At 30.1% G+C, this 20,203-nt stretch overlaps 3 protein-coding genes across 5 annotated transcripts; 2 read left to right on the top strand and 1 right to left on the bottom strand.

Moving 5' to 3' along the window:
- The first annotated feature begins 6,507 nt into the window (after positions 1–6,507).
- Positions 6,508–8,552, top strand: LOC109599880 (trans-1,2-dihydrobenzene-1,2-diol dehydrogenase). Of its 3 annotated transcripts, none has more exons than XM_049965765.1 (4): positions 6,508–7,083; positions 7,154–7,729; positions 8,076–8,185; positions 8,246–8,552. In XM_049965765.1, exons 1-2 carry the CDS (start codon positions 6,631–6,633, stop codon positions 7,694–7,696), a joined length of 996 nt encoding a protein of 331 aa, XP_049821722.1. In that variant the 5' UTR covers positions 6,508–6,630; the 3' UTR covers positions 7,697–7,729; positions 8,076–8,185; positions 8,246–8,552. The 3 variants fall into 3 exon arrangements, with proteins under 3 accessions (XP_049821722.1, XP_049821721.1, XP_049821720.1); XM_049965764.1 differs by having other exon boundaries at positions 7,154–8,013; XM_049965763.1 differs by having other exon boundaries at positions 7,154–8,024.
- Positions 8,553–16,969: 8,417 nt separating this feature from the next.
- Positions 16,970–18,174, bottom strand: LOC109599882 (coatomer subunit epsilon). Its single transcript, XM_020015931.2, has 4 exons — positions 18,021–18,174; positions 17,513–17,962; positions 17,225–17,449; positions 16,970–17,165 (listed from the first exon to the last, which is right to left on the bottom strand). Exons 1-4 carry the CDS (start codon positions 18,123–18,125, stop codon positions 17,028–17,030), a joined length of 918 nt encoding a protein of 305 aa, XP_019871490.2. The 5' UTR covers positions 18,126–18,174; the 3' UTR covers positions 16,970–17,027.
- A 223-nt stretch (positions 18,175–18,397) lies between these two features.
- Positions 18,398–19,859, top strand: LOC126265106 (uncharacterized). The gene is made up of 2 exons (XM_049965762.1): positions 18,398–18,551; positions 18,605–19,859. Exon 2 carries the CDS (start codon positions 18,624–18,626, stop codon positions 19,713–19,715), a length of 1,092 nt encoding a protein of 363 aa, XP_049821719.1. The 5' UTR covers positions 18,398–18,551; positions 18,605–18,623; the 3' UTR covers positions 19,716–19,859.
- Positions 19,860–20,203: the final 344 nt, after the last annotated feature.

Genomic DNA, 20,203 nt, shown 5'->3' with positions numbered 1-20,203 from the left:
CATCATGTACCAATAAATAGATTAATAAGTAACAAGTAATAGTAATTGTATCGTGTTGTTATACATGTACTTACTGTATGTGATGGATGTTTGTGATATGAATTTCTTTCTGAACGTATCAGAATATAAAGTGAACAATTAATTAATTTACTAAATTAATAATAACAATTTATCATATATTTAATTTATTAATTTATTTATATTTTGAAAGTGAAAAATATTTTGAATTATGCTCATTAATCAATTGAAAAATAAGGTTTTTAGAAAAGTTTATGCATACATAATTTTTAATTATGATTATAGAAATAGCTATAAATACCAATAAAAACATAAATATAAATGATTTATGAGTTTTATATGAAATTAGTGCTGTAATGTAGACATCAATATTCAAAGAGTTACTTTTCCAATATTTGATGGTATGATATTTTATAACGTGTATTTTATGTAAATTTCAACAGTAGTATAATATAAATTATACAAATAAATATTTCATGTGAAAGCTACGCAAAATTATTGGAATATTATTTAACCTTAATTATGTAAATTAAAACAGTTTTCCATAACAAATTACCCAAATTATTTGAAATTACATAAAGAACTGTTATTGCTGCATGATAAAATATTTAAATAAACAATTTCAAACAGATATATCATTACAATTGAAGTCTTATAATTATTATAATAATTCGAAGCTAAAATTTATTTGTGTGAACCCACACACATGGCTTACATACGATGAATTAATTTAACTTCCTGCACCGACATAGCTGCAAGGAATAAAATTCCTCGGAGCCAGTTTTAAACACATACACACACATACTGGAAGTTGTGTTAATCATTTACAACGACACACCAGGCTGCAAGTGTGGCCAATAATTCAGGTTTAACCAACTAAAATACTGACATAAATATGCAACTTCAGTCAACAGCACTTGCTCAACTTGGCTGAGGATCGCTTATTTACGAGCGGACGACCCGTTTATTTTGCCAACGAGCGTTGAAACAATGAATGGGCTTTGAGACAATCCGAAATACCTCAAACACTAGTCGTGACCGGCCGGTGCAAATTCCCATAAATTGTCCGTTATGCGGCAATTTACGAAACAAAGTCCCGGACCGGGTCCTCTAAAAAGCGATCACGCCAAAATTTCGGACCCAATGGAATAACCTATAGGCCGAGAACAACAGCTATATCTGCGGGATTTAGGCTACAAATGACGGTACGAAATTCTCAAGCCTTCAATTATCGGGAGTTACACTGATAAACAGGAATCATTGTTTCGTTCAAATTTACACTTATTGAAAGCAAAATGTAGTGGCATAGTCGATGAGAAAATGTAATTTTCTTACCGAGGAGTGAAAGTTTTATTATAAAGTCAGAGGGAAAATAATTAGATATTAATTTAATTTAGACAACCTGAATAAACGTTGAGATTTAAGACCAGATTGGTAGTCAGGAAACATTTTTAATTAAGATTTGCACGACGTATATCACATATCATTCCTGCAGAAGGCAGACCCCATTTAAAAACCGAACGGCCAATAATTCACGTTCCGATTTCAGCAATGAGTGATTTATCGTAATTTAATGCTGTCAGGATTAGGCAGTTATTCGGAAACCGAATCACGGTTTGCCGGCATTTAGCCGTAATAAATAAGTCCGGGGACATTAGATAAGATCGAAATCCGGTTGCCACCTCGAGAAACTCCCCGCGACAAGGTGCGATGCACGCTCGTAATTTTGGACTACAGCGACTTTCAGCCTGACATTCTGGGACTCTTCCATGGCTCCGCCGGCTTACACGCCGAACCCGATAACAAATTGCCCGTGTAATTCCGACGTCTGACTCAGTTTTTTAAGTAAATAACATACGTGTGCCTACAAACTTAAATTATTCCACTTACATAATTACGTAATGTAATATTATGAATCACATCTATTCTAAGCAATTAATGAGCAGTTACTCGTTAAATAATGTCTTTCTGGAGTTTCTATTGTATCAATCATTTTAGAATGAATTTATAATGCCAGGTGCACTATTCTGGTAACACCTAGAAATTTAATACAAATTAGTGATCCTCTTACATCTAATTAGATTATAGTATGTTCTCTAAATGGTATGGAAAGCACACAGTTGGAAATAGCACAATCAAATGCGTCAAGGGAATGCAGGTTATTGCAACCGAATATTACTCTGTTACACCAATGAATATTTGCCATTATTGGGTTGCGCAATTCTATTCGGTTCCTAATTGTAATCGGGTTTAGCTTATTCTTTTATTATATTACTGCAAATGTGCAAAATACCTGAAACCGAATGCCTGGCCATTAGCAATTGCCGTTATTGCGGTGTTCTGTTATTGCCTTGTATTTCCAAATTTTCATACAAGATTTGCCTACATTGGTTGATAATTGGGTAATGTTGTAATCTTTACATTAACATACTAAAATTGATCTGGAATTAAAACCTTCTTATGGTCTACTTTATTTGAGATATTTCAGGTATCATTTTATAACAAATAACACTATAGAAAAGTTATTTATATATTTTCAAAATTATAATTTTTTATAGGTATTGTAATTACCATAATTATGGCAACTTGTTAAAATATATTAAACAAATATTACTTGAATTGGTAGTCAAGATATATAATGTTTCTTATTAATTCTGTTATTGTTGTATCCTCTATTCAATTGGAAAATAAACTTTTATTCCTTACAAAATTGTTTTTACATTTTTCGTTGGATAAAATTATAGCGACATCTTACATTATAGTATTCATAGCTCCATGTGAGCTGCAGTTGAGTTCAACGTTTATTTGCTTTTTTATTATAATAATGGGTCTTAGTCAGACTGTATCACACGCTGTAAGAAAAATTATAATTCTATATTACCAAAAGCGAATTAACCCAGTAGAAATTACTAGAGTTTATAGATAAATAATCGTTTCATGTATTAATAGAGAAAATAGAAAAACTGGTCATGTGGTAGCTACGAAAAAATCAATAACTGAAGAATTCAAATATCAAAAAACAATCCATTATTATCGTTGCCTAGATGAAATTGGATTAAAATTAGTTAAAGAACTGTCAGTGGATGAGGGCTTGTTGAGCCTATAAAAAACATTATACTAAAATATAAATAGTAGATTTTGATTTGCTCAGGATTACACTACTACTAAAAGTAGTTTTTAGTGTTGAATTTAAATTTCATTTATTTAAAAATGACGGTTGTGCTTATGTCAGAAATCGTTTTAATTATTTCGTTAACCTTTAACCATAACGCTTATTTCATCATGGTGTCACAAAGCTCACTACAGTAACTTTTAAATTTGTCATGTTAATTTGAAATCTATAATAATGTCACTAGTAAAATAATTCCATAAAAAAATTAAAAGAAACCAAGTAAAAGAAAAAAGTGGATTTGTGCAGTGCTTCGCAATCTAAAATAGTCAGTGCTATTTGTTTGTGAGAATCATTTCAACGAAAGCTAATACTGCTAAATAGAGAAAGAATGTGTTATAATAATGTGAAAAAAATAAAAATTATTTATTAATTATTTCATTACATCTTAGTACAAAGATCATCCATATCATAAGGACAATTTTATGGAGTGGCAAATTACGGGGTGTTTTAAAAGGATGATAAAAAATGTTGTTCATCATGAATTTATGTGTCAACCTAATCGTGCTAAATGCACAAATCCAAGTGGCCAAAATTGGAAGTGGTGGCTGCAATTGAAAATGAAGATCACACATCAACCAAGAAGCAAGAAAATGGAAGGGTCATGTTAATGATGATATGTCCAGCTTTCCTCAATTAAAAAAGAAACTTATTAATTTGAAAACTCAGTAAATATCAAACTACTTGTTCACAGTAAAGCATCTCAACATAATAGTGCACATAAAATCTATGAAAAATACCTCTACGTCCCCTTATAAAAAATTGGAAAAAGTGATCGTACATATACAAGATGCTCCCGAAATGTGTCCGGCTAATTAAAATATCCGTAAATACAAAAAATCATCAAATGGATCTAGTGCTACTCGGCGTCGTATTGGTTTTTACATTAACTGTTGAGAGTAATGAAGAAACATTGTCTCCTAAATATATTTGTTGCCTTTGGCGATTAATATTCTTGAAATCCTTTAACGTAATAAACTTTAGAGTAGTTCCCACACACTGACAATTATTTCTTTGAACTCATTAACCACGAGAATTTTCTCGTTTCACTATATATTGAAGAAACGATGAAATGCATTTCAATATGATATAATAACCAATCCAAACACAAATAAAAAATGTTAAATTAAACGTTACTCATTTAATCAATGAAAGAAAATATAACTAACATTTTAGAGAATAAAAAAAAATTTAGATTAGAGTATAAAAAAAATTAGTTAATTAATTTAGATCATTAGATTAATCATTAGATAAAATAATGTTTAACCACTTACTGCATATGTGGTCGATATTTTGAAATATAAAATTTCACATTTTTCATAATATCTTTCTGTAGGTGCCTGGCGAACTCATTTAACTAAATTCCTGCTGTTAGGATCACCGTCGCAAGCCGATAATTATCCAGTTTGAACTGTTAGGCTGGTGATTTGGTTGAAAGGAACCAAACTGCTAAACCTAATCCAGTTTAGTGTACGTGCATTCCGCTTTGAGCATATGAATGTCCTTGGTCCTTGCGCCGGCACGAGATCTGCATTACTGATAATTCTAGGGCTCTAACGCTGTTTGTGCACTTGCCTCAATCTCATTCGTCTCAAATTGTTATGATTTAATGGCTATTTGGATTTAATCTCATCATCTATCTGAGAATTTTATTCTACAATTACCAAATACTGAAAAAACACAGAAAATTGTTTGAGATGTCACAGATGAATAAAAAATAATGAAATTATTAGTTATCCAAATTCCATCCGTAATATTAAAATACATAAATAATGTCGAAACGTGACATTTAAACGGCATTTCCTAATTGGAATGGTCTCCTCTATAAAAACATCGGTAGTTCGAAAGCTGTTATACTTTAGAATACGATAAAATTAAAGTAAACACGTGTTGAGCATGCAATCTTTGAGTCTGGGAACATTAAAGTAATACGTGAAAATTGCTCCGCACTACGGATCCCTAGTGTGTTTCAATTTTGGTCCAAAACGCTGAATTCGTAACTGTTTGAACTAATTTATTTACAAAGCCGTAATTTAGCAAAACTTTAATTAATGAAGCTTGGAATGTAAACGAATTTATTTAGTAATATATTAGTTTCGCATGATTGAACCCCATATTCCAAATACGATACATTAATTATAACAAATTTGATTGTTTGAATGATTTGACGAGCACTCTTATTTAGAAATGTACACACTGTTTACAACTAAATTGATTACATATTGAATGTATGTACGTCCATTATTGCATTTTATTAATATGATGTGCACACCATAATGTACACGTTAATGAATGTTTATGTTTGCTTTTAACCACGATTTTATACGTTATGAAATTATATTTGATGTGAATTTGGAAAAAGCCACCATAATTAAAATTTGACATCAAACTGCGGCTAGATGCAAATGATGTTTAATAGTACTTGTCACCACTGTGGAAATATGCAATGGAAATCAAATGGTATTGTTTAAATATAAAATTCATAAAACTGAAAGTTCCATTAAACATCGGCTAATTACTTTTATTGACTTCCGAATTCAATTTGGGACAACTCAAACATAGTGACAGACTCATTTCGAATGATTAAGGCAGAAGTAGAATTCTGTGTTACTTTTTATGTTCCTTAATTCTGTTAACTTTCGCGAACTTTATTTAACTTAGCTATTCACTTTTATTTTCCTTAGGACCAAATAAATCACCAGTGGTAAATTGACTTCTGTTATTCAGGAAAACCCTTCTCGAGATTGGAGGCCTAATAAGACACGATGTTTACACCCTAATAAAATAAATTTCCATATTTTTGGAGGCTCTAGAAACAGCCAATCAATACTTAATTTCAATTACATTAATATTATTCTTTCAAGTTGATTTATACGAAAATTTAAATATATAATTTTTTGAATTAGCAAATAATTATAATAATATTAACAAGCTCTGTGAAGTACATTCATTAGCGTGTAAATTGTATTGTATTCCACAGAAGTTATGGCAATTTAATTGGTACATAATTAATGAAGGTATTGTGTGCACTATGACGGATGCAAATTTGAATTTTATCAAAAGCAAATAACGAGCGGGTCAATTATAGAGCCTCCATTCTAATTAAAAATTCCAAACTCATTTTTTTACTAATTAAAACTTCTAGTTGTTGATAATTTGCCAACAAAACGACGACGAAGTTAGGCTAAAACAATTTTGGCTCCCTTAATTAATATTTTTGTGATGAAGCATGGGAATAGTTAATCAATTGATTCACAAATACTATCGGAGCTATTTTGAGAGAATTTTGGCATTCGCAGTTGTCAAATGTCACGTTTTTAAACACTTTCACTTCACGTCTCTTTTTTGTGTTTTTTTTTTTTTTTTTTCTTAAAAACGGGGCGCGGTAATCTTTTGAGATTAAGTAAAATTATAGTCAATAACAACATCAGCGCGTGGTGAAAATGGTACTTCGTTGGGGAATAGCAAGTTGTTCCAGAGCCAGTCATGACTTCGCCCAGGCTTTGAAAACATTTCCTACCGAGGAGCACATTTTATTTGCTGTAGGTTCCTCAAATCAAGAGACTTCCGACACATTCCGAAATCTTTATCATGTGGAAAGGGGTTACCCATGTTACGAGTCACTAGCCAAAGATAGAGACGTGGACGTTATTTATGTATCAGTCCATAATGGTTTGCATTACGAAATTTGTAAATTAATGTTGGACAATTCAAAGCATGTTGTTTGTGAGAAACCACTGAGCTATGACAAAAGAACTGCAAAGGAACTTACTCTTTTAGCAAAAATGAAAAGAGTTTTTTTGATAGAGGCTATGTGGACAAAATTTTTTCCAGCCTGGAAGTTTCTTGACACGATCATTGAAGAAAACATTATTGGGGAACTAATGTTTGTTCAGGTGCATATAAAAAAACATAAAACAATTTTGTAAGCAATTTCAATACATTTTGAATTTTATCAAATTTTAGGTAACCTTCGGACTTAGTATGTACAATAGAAGAAACCTAGATCTAAAAAGTATGTATAAAGGATCGATTATGGATTTCGGATTGTACGGATTAACATTCCAACAAAATTTATTTAAAGACCAAATTCCGATGAAAGTAATAACTACCGGACATTTAGGTCTTCAATCAGTTGACGAATCCGCCAGTTGTATTATTCATTATCCCGAAGGTAAAACGGTTGATATATCGGTCCACACCAAAGTCGACTTACCAAATGAAGCTATTATTGTCGGTACAGAAGGCACCATTAGAATTCCACATTTTTGGTTCCCAACTAAAGTTATTTTACCGAATGGAAGAGAGGAAATATTCAAGTTACCAGGTGGAGAAAAAACTGTAAGCCGAACTGTAGCTTTCATTTACTTGATTGACGAAGTCCAAAAATGCATCAAAAAGGGTTTGCTGGAGAGTGAAGTACATGACCACAATTGTACGTTGCAAATAATCGCTTGGATGGAAATGTGGAGAAAACAACTCGAAGTTAAATACGATTTGGATATTTAGTCCAGTATTTAAAATTTAAAGCCTATCACCATGGTATGTATATGCACGCCGGTATGAATTTATTAGTTAGAATGCTAAATGGTTAATTTAAATTATGTAAAGCAAAGCAAAATCTTCGCAATTTTGATGTGAAATACCAATTTCTATATACTTGATAGAGTTTATAAACGCGTAATCATGATGGGATTTCCTTTACAAAGAAGCATTGGCTTCGCGTCATTATATATAATTAAGTAACTTTCTACTGATCGAATACTTTGATATGGAAATCTAACTGAACACGTCTCGGATACAATTTTATTCAGCCCTTTAATCAAGTATGCTTCAAGTAAGTATATTGGATGAAAATTGCAATGCCTTAACTTTATTTTATTTTTAGATTGTTGAAAATTTTGGCAATGTCTATTTGTTAAACCGTTGAGATGATCAATATTTCAATATCATTTTAATTTAAAGTTGGAATGAAGGACGCTGCATAACAAACAACTTGTAATAAAACGTGATATATGGATGTAATTTGTCTCGTTGTAAAATCGAAACCTTTTTCAGTTATCTGTTTTTAATTGCCACATAAACATACGTCAAAATGCCGATATTACAATCTGAAATCCATCGGTAGCTTTCGAAATTGCTTCAATGGAAAAACAGAAGTCACACGCAGCACTGATTACGGTTTCCAATTTTAATAGTCATCTCTGATTTATTGCACGGGTGTTTCGGTTGCTTTAGGTGCATCGTTATTCTTGTTTTAATCAAGAATGACAAAATGCGCCTAATTTAATATATATTTCTTTTCGAAATCATCAATTCAAATATTTTGTTTAGGTGACATTAATAAAAGAAATTCGTAGTAAAATTGTGATTTAAATTAAAATTTCTTTTATGTATTTTCTAACATTGTTTACACTAAATTTAAAAAACACATCAATTATATAGTTTTACCTTTATTAGCACAATTTACATTAATGTGATTCTTTAGCCACTTTGTCGTTGGTTTAACCAGCGAGGAGGGTAGCGATGTGTGAAGCTTTCTCGTGTACTGCAAATCAGTCTCGTTATCAAGATTTGCATTCTATTTATTGCTTTTACCCAGCAGATATGCGGGCCATTAAGGTTAATCACTTGCAAATGGTCAATTGCAAAACGACAAATTTATAAACCTTATCCCAGCAGATATCTTCTTAATGCGCTTGATATTTTGTAAACTGATACCTTCGGCAGTAAAGTAATTTGACCATCACAATTTTTCCTTGAAAATGTACTTTTCATACATGCATGCCAATTTGAATACGTGTAGTACTATCCCAAAAGTAAGTAAAACTTATTAATGATCAATTGTAATACAAGCTAGTTCTTAAAAATAATGGCGGTGGGAGAATTCTGGGATATCTGAAGCCATTAAGGCTTGTAAAATAAATTTTAACATTTGACCCCCGCTTTGTAGCAGCGGATCCTTAAGCCCCACGGGATTTATGAAAGTAAACCGACACATAGTAGAAAACAGGAGACACAAAGCAATAGCAGATAAGAGTGGCGATATATAAGGAGCAGCGGCCCAATTTACAAGCCAGTGGTGGTTGTTCCTGACCGTAATAAGATGTGCTTAACGCAAGACATCCGCACTAATAGTGAGGTGTGGTATGGACGCCCATCGCCCACCATGTGCCTTGTCGTATTTAACTGCTGGACCTAAATCACCTGGATAAGATAGCGGTTTACATGTTACATCTCTCGCAGTTTTAAATTTTAATTCTGCACCGTCTCCAATCGCGTTAATAAACAATCCCCGGGTTGCGGTCCCGCAGCGTTTTCTTATGCGGGATCGCAAACAATTAATTGGCAACTGTCATATTAACGGTTTGTTTATCTATCTGTACTACATTAGTGAATTATACTCATAAACGCAATTATAAAATTCTTTAAAATAACACCAAGAGGTATTGAAAAAAATCAACAATTTTTTAATTTTGTCGGCTAATAATTAAAAACACACAAATTCATATTAATTCTTTATCAAAACAATTTTCTACATGACTATCCAACTAAAACAATAATCTTCATTATCACTTCGCCCAATGTCTGTCTAGGTACTAAACATTTGATTCAGCGTCAGTTTGTTCCAAACGATAAATATGCAAATATTTACCAATTAAGATAAGGATACATGCAGCTAGTACTCGATTATGAAAGCTTTATTACTAAAATATTTATTAGGGAAGTAGAGTGGCTTGTTTTTCACATTGGAACATTTTCTTTTATAGCAATTTTCCATGTTTTTACGTAATTATTAAAGAAATTATGCAAAGAGGAAATGCGATTAACATGTTAATAAGATCTAACGGATATTGGTGTGCAAAAAAGATATACGGTATATTTATTAAATAGTATGTTTCTTTTCGCAAAACAAAAGATTATAATTATAATTTTAGATATTGTTAATTCTATTTCCTATATTTATTTTCGAACAACATAAAATTGTTTGGTGTCTGACCCATTCTGCTGATAACGTAATGATCGATTATGTGCTAGGTTTTATAAAAATGTATATGGATTTTATACGCGCTCCAGGGAAATTTTATTCCGCAGTTATTGACTTTTTATATATGTACGCCTGAGTTTAAATGGAAATAGCTGAATATTGAATGGAAAGGTTTAATCCTTTTTCAATTTCATGAAAAACTAGTTCTAATATTATTTATGAAAACGGCACAAAGGGAAATAACTCCGCATTGTTCTCGATCCTTTCTGTGGGTTAAATTAATTTTGCAGGATTGTAACTTTAGCAGAGAATACCAAAAGCAAATAATAAAATCCCAAGTAAACAGGATTTTGTTTGGTTGCATGTCTTGAATAACAACTGCTTTAATAATACCAATTATATTTTCGTACATATATTCCTTAATTCACTTTTTCACTTATAATAAAATATATATTATTATATATTTAAAATAAACTCCTCGTTCAAAAATATAGCAACTGTTAAGCTATATCCTTTAATAAAGTCATAAATAAATATGTGTTGCGAGGAAAACAAAGAAGAAAATAAAGAATTCATTGTATGCGGTTCTCACGTGCATATCTGCATTACATCTGAACAGGATTTTTAGTTCCACTTGATGCATTAGCACATTTTTCATATAAATCTCCAGTCGTGAACATATGCTGCCAGTGTACTATTAGCCATTACCGGGGATATTTATTGTAGAACTCATTCACTTTTAGAATTGTATCCGTATTTAAATTCCACTAGATTTAATTAAACAAAATAGATTATGTTAGTTTACTGCTGTAAAATTCGCAAATGTTTTAGTGGTGTCAACTACACATGCATATTAAAATAGCACCTCAATATCCGTGTAGAAACTTTTTTACTATGATTATTGTTTTATTACTTAGGGTTGGAGAAGCAAAGTTTGGCGAAAAGAGGATTTTCAGATAAAGCAGGACCTCAACAGGATGTTGAGTAACGAAAGTTTTGAGAAAGGGGATTGTGGGAACTAACAAGACACCAGTCTAGTTTATCAGACTGTGGAAACATTAAAATTTCAGGCTAAACTCTAGAATAGTTTTCCAGAAATCATGCCACGACGGCAATCCTTGGATCAACAAAATCTATCTTAACAAAAAAACGAAATATTTATTTGTTATGTACATTATTATAGTAAACAAAAAGTGCATATTCATAAATAGTGTGACACGCTTAAGGTACAGTCACATTGTTTACTTTCTTTTATTAAAATTTAATAGGATTTAATGCGTGTACATTAATCAGAAAATGTAATTTAAAATATTTATTCAGCACCGTATATTACATTATAAAATGAAATTATTAAATTAGTTTAATTAAATAAATAATCAAAAATTTAAAAGTTTTTTCGTACATACTCTTATTCTACTAAATTACTTACTAACATTATATACATTTATGGTCAAAATAATAAGAGTATAATTTTATAAAAACGACTGTTTAAAATAAATTATTTATTGCGTTGTAAATATGTTAATAGTTTCATTCGATTAAATAAAACTTGATGAATAAATAAATATCATTGCTCAAATTTTAAAAGAACAACACCTAACAATAAACCACAAAAAACGGGAGGAAAGAGACGAAAATGAACCATAGACTTGATAAACGGATTGGAAGACAACCACAAAAAGATCCAACACATAATCTAATATAAAAAAATGACTGACCTAACTGTCAATAATAGAAGTATACTATTACTAGAAAAGTTTCAAACCTAAGAAAAAAATATATAAATGATCGATTGAAGGTTTCTAAAATTAATTGTAATGGGAAGTTCAATCCAAATTGGAAAAATATCCTGTATAGTGACGTGACTAAAATGTAAGGCGACCAACTATTTTTTGTTCAAAAGGAGTACACTTTGCAAGTATTTCATAGATGACAAAAAAGAAGAAAAAACGATAAAAACTTCAGAGTGGATTTTTTTGCTAGATGAGGATGTTCGTCTAATAATGTAGCCACATCCGAACAACTTTCATTTTGCATATTAAATTTGACTGTTAAGACGACAGATAATGTTTTTACAGAAAGTTGCGACTTCTCACTGCTCCAATAATCATTACAAAATAAGGAAATTTCTATTAAAACTTAAATTTTCATGTGGGATATGTTCTACTCTAAAATGCCGAAAGATTTCTACCCATCTTTTGTCAAGTTCTATTTACTCATCGTTCCATTTCTTCAATTTTTCTTCATTTAAATATAAATTTACTCTTTGAATTTCTTCAAAGAGAAAATTGTCTTTTACTTCCTTCATTACGAATTCGACTGCTGAAGAAACTTCTTTCCATTCAATTTTACTATTTAATTAATAAAATTGAATGAATATATTTAATTAATAAAATTGAAATAAAATAATCTAAAAAAATGTTTTAGAAATACAAATGAGTATAAAATTATCCAAATGAGTACTTTCAGAGTACAGGATTTGAAAAGAGTACGGTTTGTGAAAAAAGAGTACAAAACTCAGTAAATGAGTATAGTTGGTCCCTTTACTAAAATTATATGATGGGAAGCGGTAGGTGAAACGAGGAAACAATGAAGGATATAACCTTAAAAATACTGTGAAGGTAAAGGTACTGTGAATTATGGCGACGAAAACATTAAAATGGGGCACTTTTTCATACTCTTGTATAGGTTCGTTATATTGGATAAAAAATATCATAAAGGAAATTTATATGAAAATAATGATAACAGAATAATGATCCAAAATAAAGTTCAGATGGTGAAGCAGTCGTTCGTAAATCTCATAGAAGGAGAAAGAAAATGTCTAATTATCAAATTTTATAGGAAAATGTAAAAAAAGTTTGTTACTTTGATGTTTTAAGTTCAATCAAGATGTTTTAGTAATTAATGCCAAATGCAGTCGTCATGAATAGTCATGTTTCACATATGAGATATAAATTAAATATTTACTCTCATTTTATTGTCCAAGCTAATTTATAAGACATCTGTTATAACATTCCCAAAAATTAAATTCTTAGTTAATTTTTGAAGTTTTCTTATTCAATAGTCGTTTAAGGATTTAAATTATTTAAGTTTAATATTTATATTTTGAATATATATTTAATTATTATTATTTTTATAACAACAGTATTTATTTTTCAAAATTTAATATTTTTAAATAAATTATTTTAGTTCTGCTAATACTTTAAATTCTTTTCACAGTTAGGAAATTTTGTCAATTTAATTATTGTGCTTTAAAAAAGTGAAAACTATTTTCAATATGATGATTATTTGCACCTTATTTTTTCTAGTCCCACATTACCAGGGTACGCGGTGCCGGCCACCTCAACAAAACTAATTTTTCAAATACTTTTTAGAATGCTTTACCCAGTTCTAAAATTAAATAGTTAAATTTTAGTTTCTTTCGGTATTTTAAATCATCATCAGCTATTCCAATTTTATTTATTGGAATTAATATTCAGAGAATTCAAATAATATTTTAAATAAATAATAAAATATAATAAAAATATATATGACAAAAATAAATATAACCTCATCAAAATTCGTGACTGTGTGAATCCTGGAAGAATACAGGTTGTATTCCATTTATTTATAATTTAAGAGTAAAAATATATCTTCAAATATAAAATAACATTCAAGTATTTATATAATTAGCTCAAATTCATTTAATTGTTCTACAGAAATTATATTTATTGAAAACATATAAATAAAAAGTACAAAATATGTGTATTGAATTTAAATATTAAAAATTATACACTTTTATTTTACTATTCTTGATAATTCTAGAATGAAAAGGGAACTCGGATACATTTATGGAGAGTCACAAATAATCCTTCAAAGAGCCGCATGTGGCTCGCGAGCCGCAGGTTGGCCACCACTGCTCTATATTAAACAAATTTAACAGCGTACAATAACTGAAACCTAAATCTGAAAATAAACAAAATAAAGGTGTTTTTTTAAGTGCATCACAGTGAGTGAGGACAAAAATTTACCCTTGTACTGCCTATCACGTTTCAATGAAAAAACGCTCTACCGACTGGAACGAATACCAAAATTTATATCACCGAACAATTCGGTGAATTCGAACGTCTTATCGTCTAATTCTCAGACCTTTTCAATAGGTATGTGCCTTCAGACATTCATTATGCTACAGCCGCAAAGGAAAAATATTAAGTCCTTTATGTTTGTGTAAATTGCCGTATTGAATTTTAAGGCGAACTTGCCAATGATTTATAGGCAGATTCCGATGAACAAGCAAAGTATAAATTTTTGTATTACAGATAAATATTTTATGGATGTGGAGGAAGGGCAGATAGGTATAAATAAAAGTTAAAAAATAAATAACGTAAAAAGCTTCTGGTTGGGTGCATTGATATTTCCTAAATTGTATCTGTACAAATATACGAATGAAAATCATTTCGAACATCCCTTCCAAATAGGCAACTACAACGTTAACTGAATCATAAACTCTTAATTGAATACTTCATTAGTCCTAATCAAGAACAGTGGAAAGCTTTCATAAAAATAAACTCCAGGGGAAACGGCGAACCATCAAGTTTACGCCTCTGGCTTTCAAAACCTAATTTCAATCGTAATTTATGGATAACTGTGGTGGGCGCTCTTCCACCAATATATGTCCAATTACAGTATATTCCACAAATCTGTTCATTTAATCAGTATCAGTATCGATGTATTTTTGTAATTATTACATAAACACGAACAAAAACTTCTACATTTCAAAATATTCAATAGACTTTTATTGAATAACAACCACAGTTCTGTCAAAACTTCCATATTAAAAATAAAAACGAAACAAAGCATGTTTTGTAAATACATTGTTCAGTCGTGGTATTCTGATTAGTATTCAGGTGGCAAAGAATAAGTTTCGAAACATACTCGAAAAGTACAATTGTGTTATCCAACATTTAAAACATTATTCTCGTATAATAAATAGAGCAAAAGCTTTTTAAAACGGGACTTACATTATTTTTGCATGCACGCAATTTAAAATAAAACATGAATTTTTCATTACTTGCATGTGAATATGCAGCTGCACATTTATTTTACAGAATGCCCTATTTGATGTAATTGTAAACGTGCTCCCGTTTTTAGTACAGTACAAAACGTTAACCATTAAAATTTAATTTTGCGGATTTACGATAAAGTGTGATAATCTTTTACAGAGGAACAATCAAATTGTGAATTTCTTCTGTTCTGAGCATTATTCATTAATTAATTAAAATTTCAATGCATTTTTTGTAAACATTGTTTTCAAGAACAACATTGAAACTATTTGTTAAATAAGTGAATAAATTAAATTAATTCATTAAATAAATTTTATTTTGTCATGTTGAATATTTTCGTAATTGTAACTTGAAAATAAATTTTATTATTAATTTCATGCGCCTAAAAAATTTGATTGATGTAAATCAGATTTGCCAGATCGTGAATTGATATCAATAAATTGCAAAGATTTCCATCATCAAGATGCTGACAGTATAGTGGGAGCAATTTGCTTATTAATATTTGCTGCTTCTAAACAGTTTAGCATGTAAATCACACAGTGGGTCCTGGCAAGGCGACGACGCTTGAATATTCATACAAACGCACCGGCATCAGAGCATACACATATTCGTATTTGCATGTCTGCTTACTCTACTTTAATTAACCAATAAATTTAATTAATTTCACAAAGGCTTTATGTACCGCAGTTTTAATAGCGACTACCCAAGTGCATTTCATTTTTTTTATGTTAAATATAAGTTTCCCCATATTTACGAATAGCGTATAAAATATGTTGTAAATAAGCCTGTATATACTATATCGTATAACATTTATTATACTTATTACTGCACTTTCAATACTAATAATAATAATACATTTAATAGACAAATTACATCAAATTATTTTTACTTCTGTATTTGACACACCACGTTCGTTTCGTAATCCCTTGAGGCTTAAATAAAATAAAATCCACCTTGAATTTGTCTTTTTAAATTTATTGCCTCGTGAAGCTGGTTCATTCGCACGGAACAAAAGAAAACGGATGACGAAATTAAAACAGTTTTGTTTTAATTTTACAAGAAATTAAACACGGGTTCTAGGTAGGAAAACACGTAGACGAGACTATGGGTGTTTGAGACGGGAATTGTGAAAAATCGAGAGCGTCCTGCAAGTCGCAAATGCGACATTTTGACAAATCGAGTCATCTAATAGAAGACACTTGAACCCTCAGAGTTCATTTGTTTTCATTTATACTCGACTCTTGGCTGCATGAGCCGCTTTCGAGATGTGTCTCATAATTTATCTATGATATCATAGAAGTTGTGCGGTCTTGAATTTATTAAAACGGGTCGCATGCATGAATGGGTTTATGATTTGATAACTTTCGAAAATGTGTCAAACCATTAAAACTTTGTAATCTATTCAATTCCGAAACATTTTACATTCAATTCAAATATTCGTTTATGCGATTTTGACTCACAATATTTAATTAAGACAGTTTATCAAATTTCGCAATTTATTTTTGATGGAACTAGGAGAGTGGTTTTTCAAAAACACCCAATTCCAAATAATTAGCACAGGCAGTTCTTAGTACATGTTCTATTGCACATATAATTTAAGAACACTAGGAGATTTCTCATTTTTCAAAAACAATTGTTTAAATTAAACGTTTAATATTAAAAACGGGATGATTACATTTATCTATGATTATAAACAAAAATTTATTAACATATAATACAATGTAGGTATAATAACAAAAATAATTTGCGATATTAGTTATAAAATTTTATTTTTAATGGTATACCTATATTACATAATTAAAACTAATACTCATTCTGGAACAACAGAAACTGTTGGTACATACTGCTGACATATTCTTTCAAATTCATTTTCTTTTTGATTCAAATCTTTAATAAAGGGGTGGTCTGAATGAGCATCCTTCAATTGAGACAAATAACGATTTGCAATCTGAAAAAAATTAATTATTAATTAGTTTAGTTTATTAGTTTATAATTTATTCATTCTACCTCAGGAGCTTTGCCAATTTGTCTGTTCAATGCAATCATGTTAATAAGAGTATCAGCATAATTAGCATCTCTGTCCAAAGCTTCTTGTAAAGCAGCTTCTGCTTCCTCATACTTTGCTTGTCCAATAAATGTTACTGCTTGTCCATTTAACAATAAAGGTGTTGATCCATATTTGTCCACTAATTCTTGATAAATGTAATAGGCATCTTGCAGTTTTTCACCACCCTAAATATATATTTATTATTAATACTAATTTAACAAATGTAACTGAGGTAATGAATAACTTACTGCTGCAATATTGATCCAAGCTTGTGCTAATTGAGTCAATGTAGCATCATCATCCTTGTCTTGCATTTCCTTTAATTTCTTTCTAGCCAAATCAATTCTGTCAAGCTTTAACAAAATATCAACAATGAAACTCATTGCCTCTAAACTTTCAGATGAATGCAAGACTCTATATGCAGCCTCAAAATTGCCTTCATGCTGGTAAATGGTAGCAGCAACCAACACAAGAGTGTCATTGATATTTCCACTGCCTGATAACTTTTGTTCAAGTTGAGCTACAACAGATTCCCTTTTTTGTTTATTGTGCAGATATTCAGCAAGTAATTTAAGTGGTTGAATTTCTTCAGGAGAGGCTCCATGTATCTCATCTAACACCACTAAGAATTTGTTTTGCGCCATGTAGGATCTATATGTAAAGATATCCCTTTCAATGGCCACTTCTGGGGTGGATGGCTAAAAATGTTCACGACTGTCGTAAAATTGTTATCTCATTGTAACGTGTTGTAAATACCTTTCTGAGTTTTGTTGCCTCGTTTATACATTGTTGATAATTTCCAATATAAAAATAGTTTTTAATATCGAATAATTCGTCCACATCTTGCTGCTGACGTGACATTTTGACAACAATTGTTGACGTAGCCTTTTTAGGTTATGTTTATTAAAATAGAAGGTATCTTTCCCTAATACAAAATAGATATTTGTTATGTAGTAAACTTTAAGTTCTAGTTAACGAATCGTGTGAATCTTAAATAAATCATAAAATATTTAAATTGAAATTGTAAGTAATTTACTGTAACATTATTTTATTTGATTCGTATGTCTGTTAAAAGATGACGCGGTACTCATCATAAATACAATACTTAGGTATAGAGGGCGACATATTAATTTTTATATATAAAACTTTTAAATTAAAAGTGTAAACGGCTAATTTGTATATATTAACAAAAATAACATAAGTAATTTAATTTATATTATATGATTGTTTAGAGTTATAACTACCACGAACAATCCGCACATGTGAATATTTATAATATTTTAAGAGGTAGGTCAATTATCAATTTTATAACCTACAACTAAACCAAGTTTTCGTTTTAGATTTACATTTTTTTTCAAAATGTTGAACGCGACGACTACTTTGAAAATGTACCGACAGACTGAAAATAAATTACATGACATGTTGCATGGGAATCTATCATTACTGATATTAAATTATCCACCATCTAAGGAATTCTTTAAGCACTTCAGAAGGGATATGTTTGTGAAAACTAACAAAGCTGGATTCTTTGAAGTTGTATATTACCTTTTAAACATACTAGACCCTGTTCTTACTGAACAACAACTTCCTTCTTGGCCTCCATATGATATTAAACGGGAAAACAAATTTCGTTTGGAATTGATAAAATACATAACTTATATTAATGCATCTTATAAACAAGCAGATATTCCTGTAATGATGGCCTCTCATTTTGTTTCTCCACATGGTCAAAAGATTGTTAAGTTTCTGCTAAAATTATCACAATTGGTTATGTTTAGAAGTTTATCAACAAATCATCCAGAAATGCTAATGCTCTTGAGCACAACCAAAAATAAAACGAACATGAAACTTGTACAAGAGAGTTTAAGTGCTGAAATTGAAAAAAATAATTCTGAAGCTAGAGAAATAACTGTAAACTTCTATAAGGATTTAAATACTGCTAAGGAAGAAGCTAATGTTATGATTAAACAAGATAAAGAATTAGATGAACTCTTGCGAGAGGAGAGAATAAAAAATGAAAACCTTAAGAAATTATCTGTGAATGAAGTGTCTAGTGTTGTGTTATTACAATCAAAATTCCAAGATAATATTCCAATAATCAATAACATCTGTGAAACATTTAAAAAATTACAAGTTCAACAACAAAATCTATTAAGTGAAAATAGGATTTTAAGACATGATCAGCAAACTGTGAAGGTACCTATTGATAAAAATGAGCAGGACCTAAATTTAAAAATATATTTTCATAGCTTAGCAGTATTGTTAGAGAAAAGAATTGATGCTATGAACATGCCCCTATATATGAATATTCTGAAATCAAATATTGATAAGGAAAATAAAATGTTAGAAAGATACATTAGGAACATTAATGTCAAAATTGATGTACTGAAAAATTCTAACAGCTACATATCAAAATTATTTTCTGAGAACAGTTCATTAACGTCCAATTAAATGTTGCTTACTTAAGTATATAATTACTAATTATATATTTGAGTAGTTTCATTTTCATTTACTAAATAACTCTCTTTTATGTGATATAGTGTTAAGCAAATTTATTTTGTATTCATTTATAATTGTAATATAATTTCATATCTATTTTAATTTCATTATTTTATCCCTTATCCTTATTTATAGCTTATGAGTGTATTTAATAAAATTAAAGTGTGGTGTTCCAGATGCATGGTCACGGCAACGTCGATCAGGAATTATATTTTAATGTAAATTTGTTTAAATGTTCAATTCAGAAAAACTTAAAACGTGATAGCATAGATTTAAAATAATTTATATACATATATAAAAATAATTAAATCCATCTATAAAAGCTGTTCCGAAATTGTTTCCCTTGATTTAAATGCAAGCTTTGGCCCGCCGAATCCAATTTTAGGACACCGTTCTTTTCAACCTTCTATATAGTGTTTCGTAACGTATCCGACAAATTT

The sequence above is a fragment of the Aethina tumida genome, chromosome 3 (assembly GCF_024364675.1).
Source record: "Aethina tumida isolate Nest 87 chromosome 3, icAetTumi1.1, whole genome shotgun sequence".
Lineage (NCBI taxonomy): Eukaryota > Metazoa > Arthropoda > Insecta > Coleoptera > Nitidulidae > Aethina > Aethina tumida.
Note: the sequence above shows the minus strand (reverse complement) of the source record. Positions and strands in the feature narration are given on the sequence as shown.

What these genes read in the sequence shown, in the direction of transcription:
- LOC109599880 (XM_049965765.1), top strand. Translation starts at nt 6,631, where the DNA reads ATGGTACTTCGTTGGGGAATAGCAAGTTGTTCCAGAGCCAGTCATGAC. An exon ending in GGGAACTAATGTTTGTTCAG is followed by an intron (nt 7,084 to 7,153) that starts GTGCATATAAAA and finishes ATCAAATTTTAG; the next exon opens with GTAACCTTCGGACTTAGTAT.
- LOC126265106 (XM_049965762.1), top strand. Translation starts at nt 18,624, where the DNA reads ATGTTGAACGCGACGACTACTTTGAAAATGTACCGACAGACTGAAAAT.
- LOC109599882 (XM_020015931.2), bottom strand. Translation starts at nt 18,125, where the DNA reads ATGTCACGTCAGCAGCAAGATGTGGACGAATTATTCGATATTAAAAAC. An exon ending in CTTGGATCAATATTGCAGCA is followed by an intron (nt 17,450 to 17,512) that starts GTAAGTTATTCA and finishes ATATATATTTAG; the next exon opens with GGTGGTGAAAAACTGCAAGA. An exon ending in AAATTGGCAAAGCTCCTGAG is followed by an intron (nt 17,166 to 17,224) that starts GTAGAATGAATA and finishes AATTTTTTTCAG; the next exon opens with ATTGCAAATCGTTATTTGTC.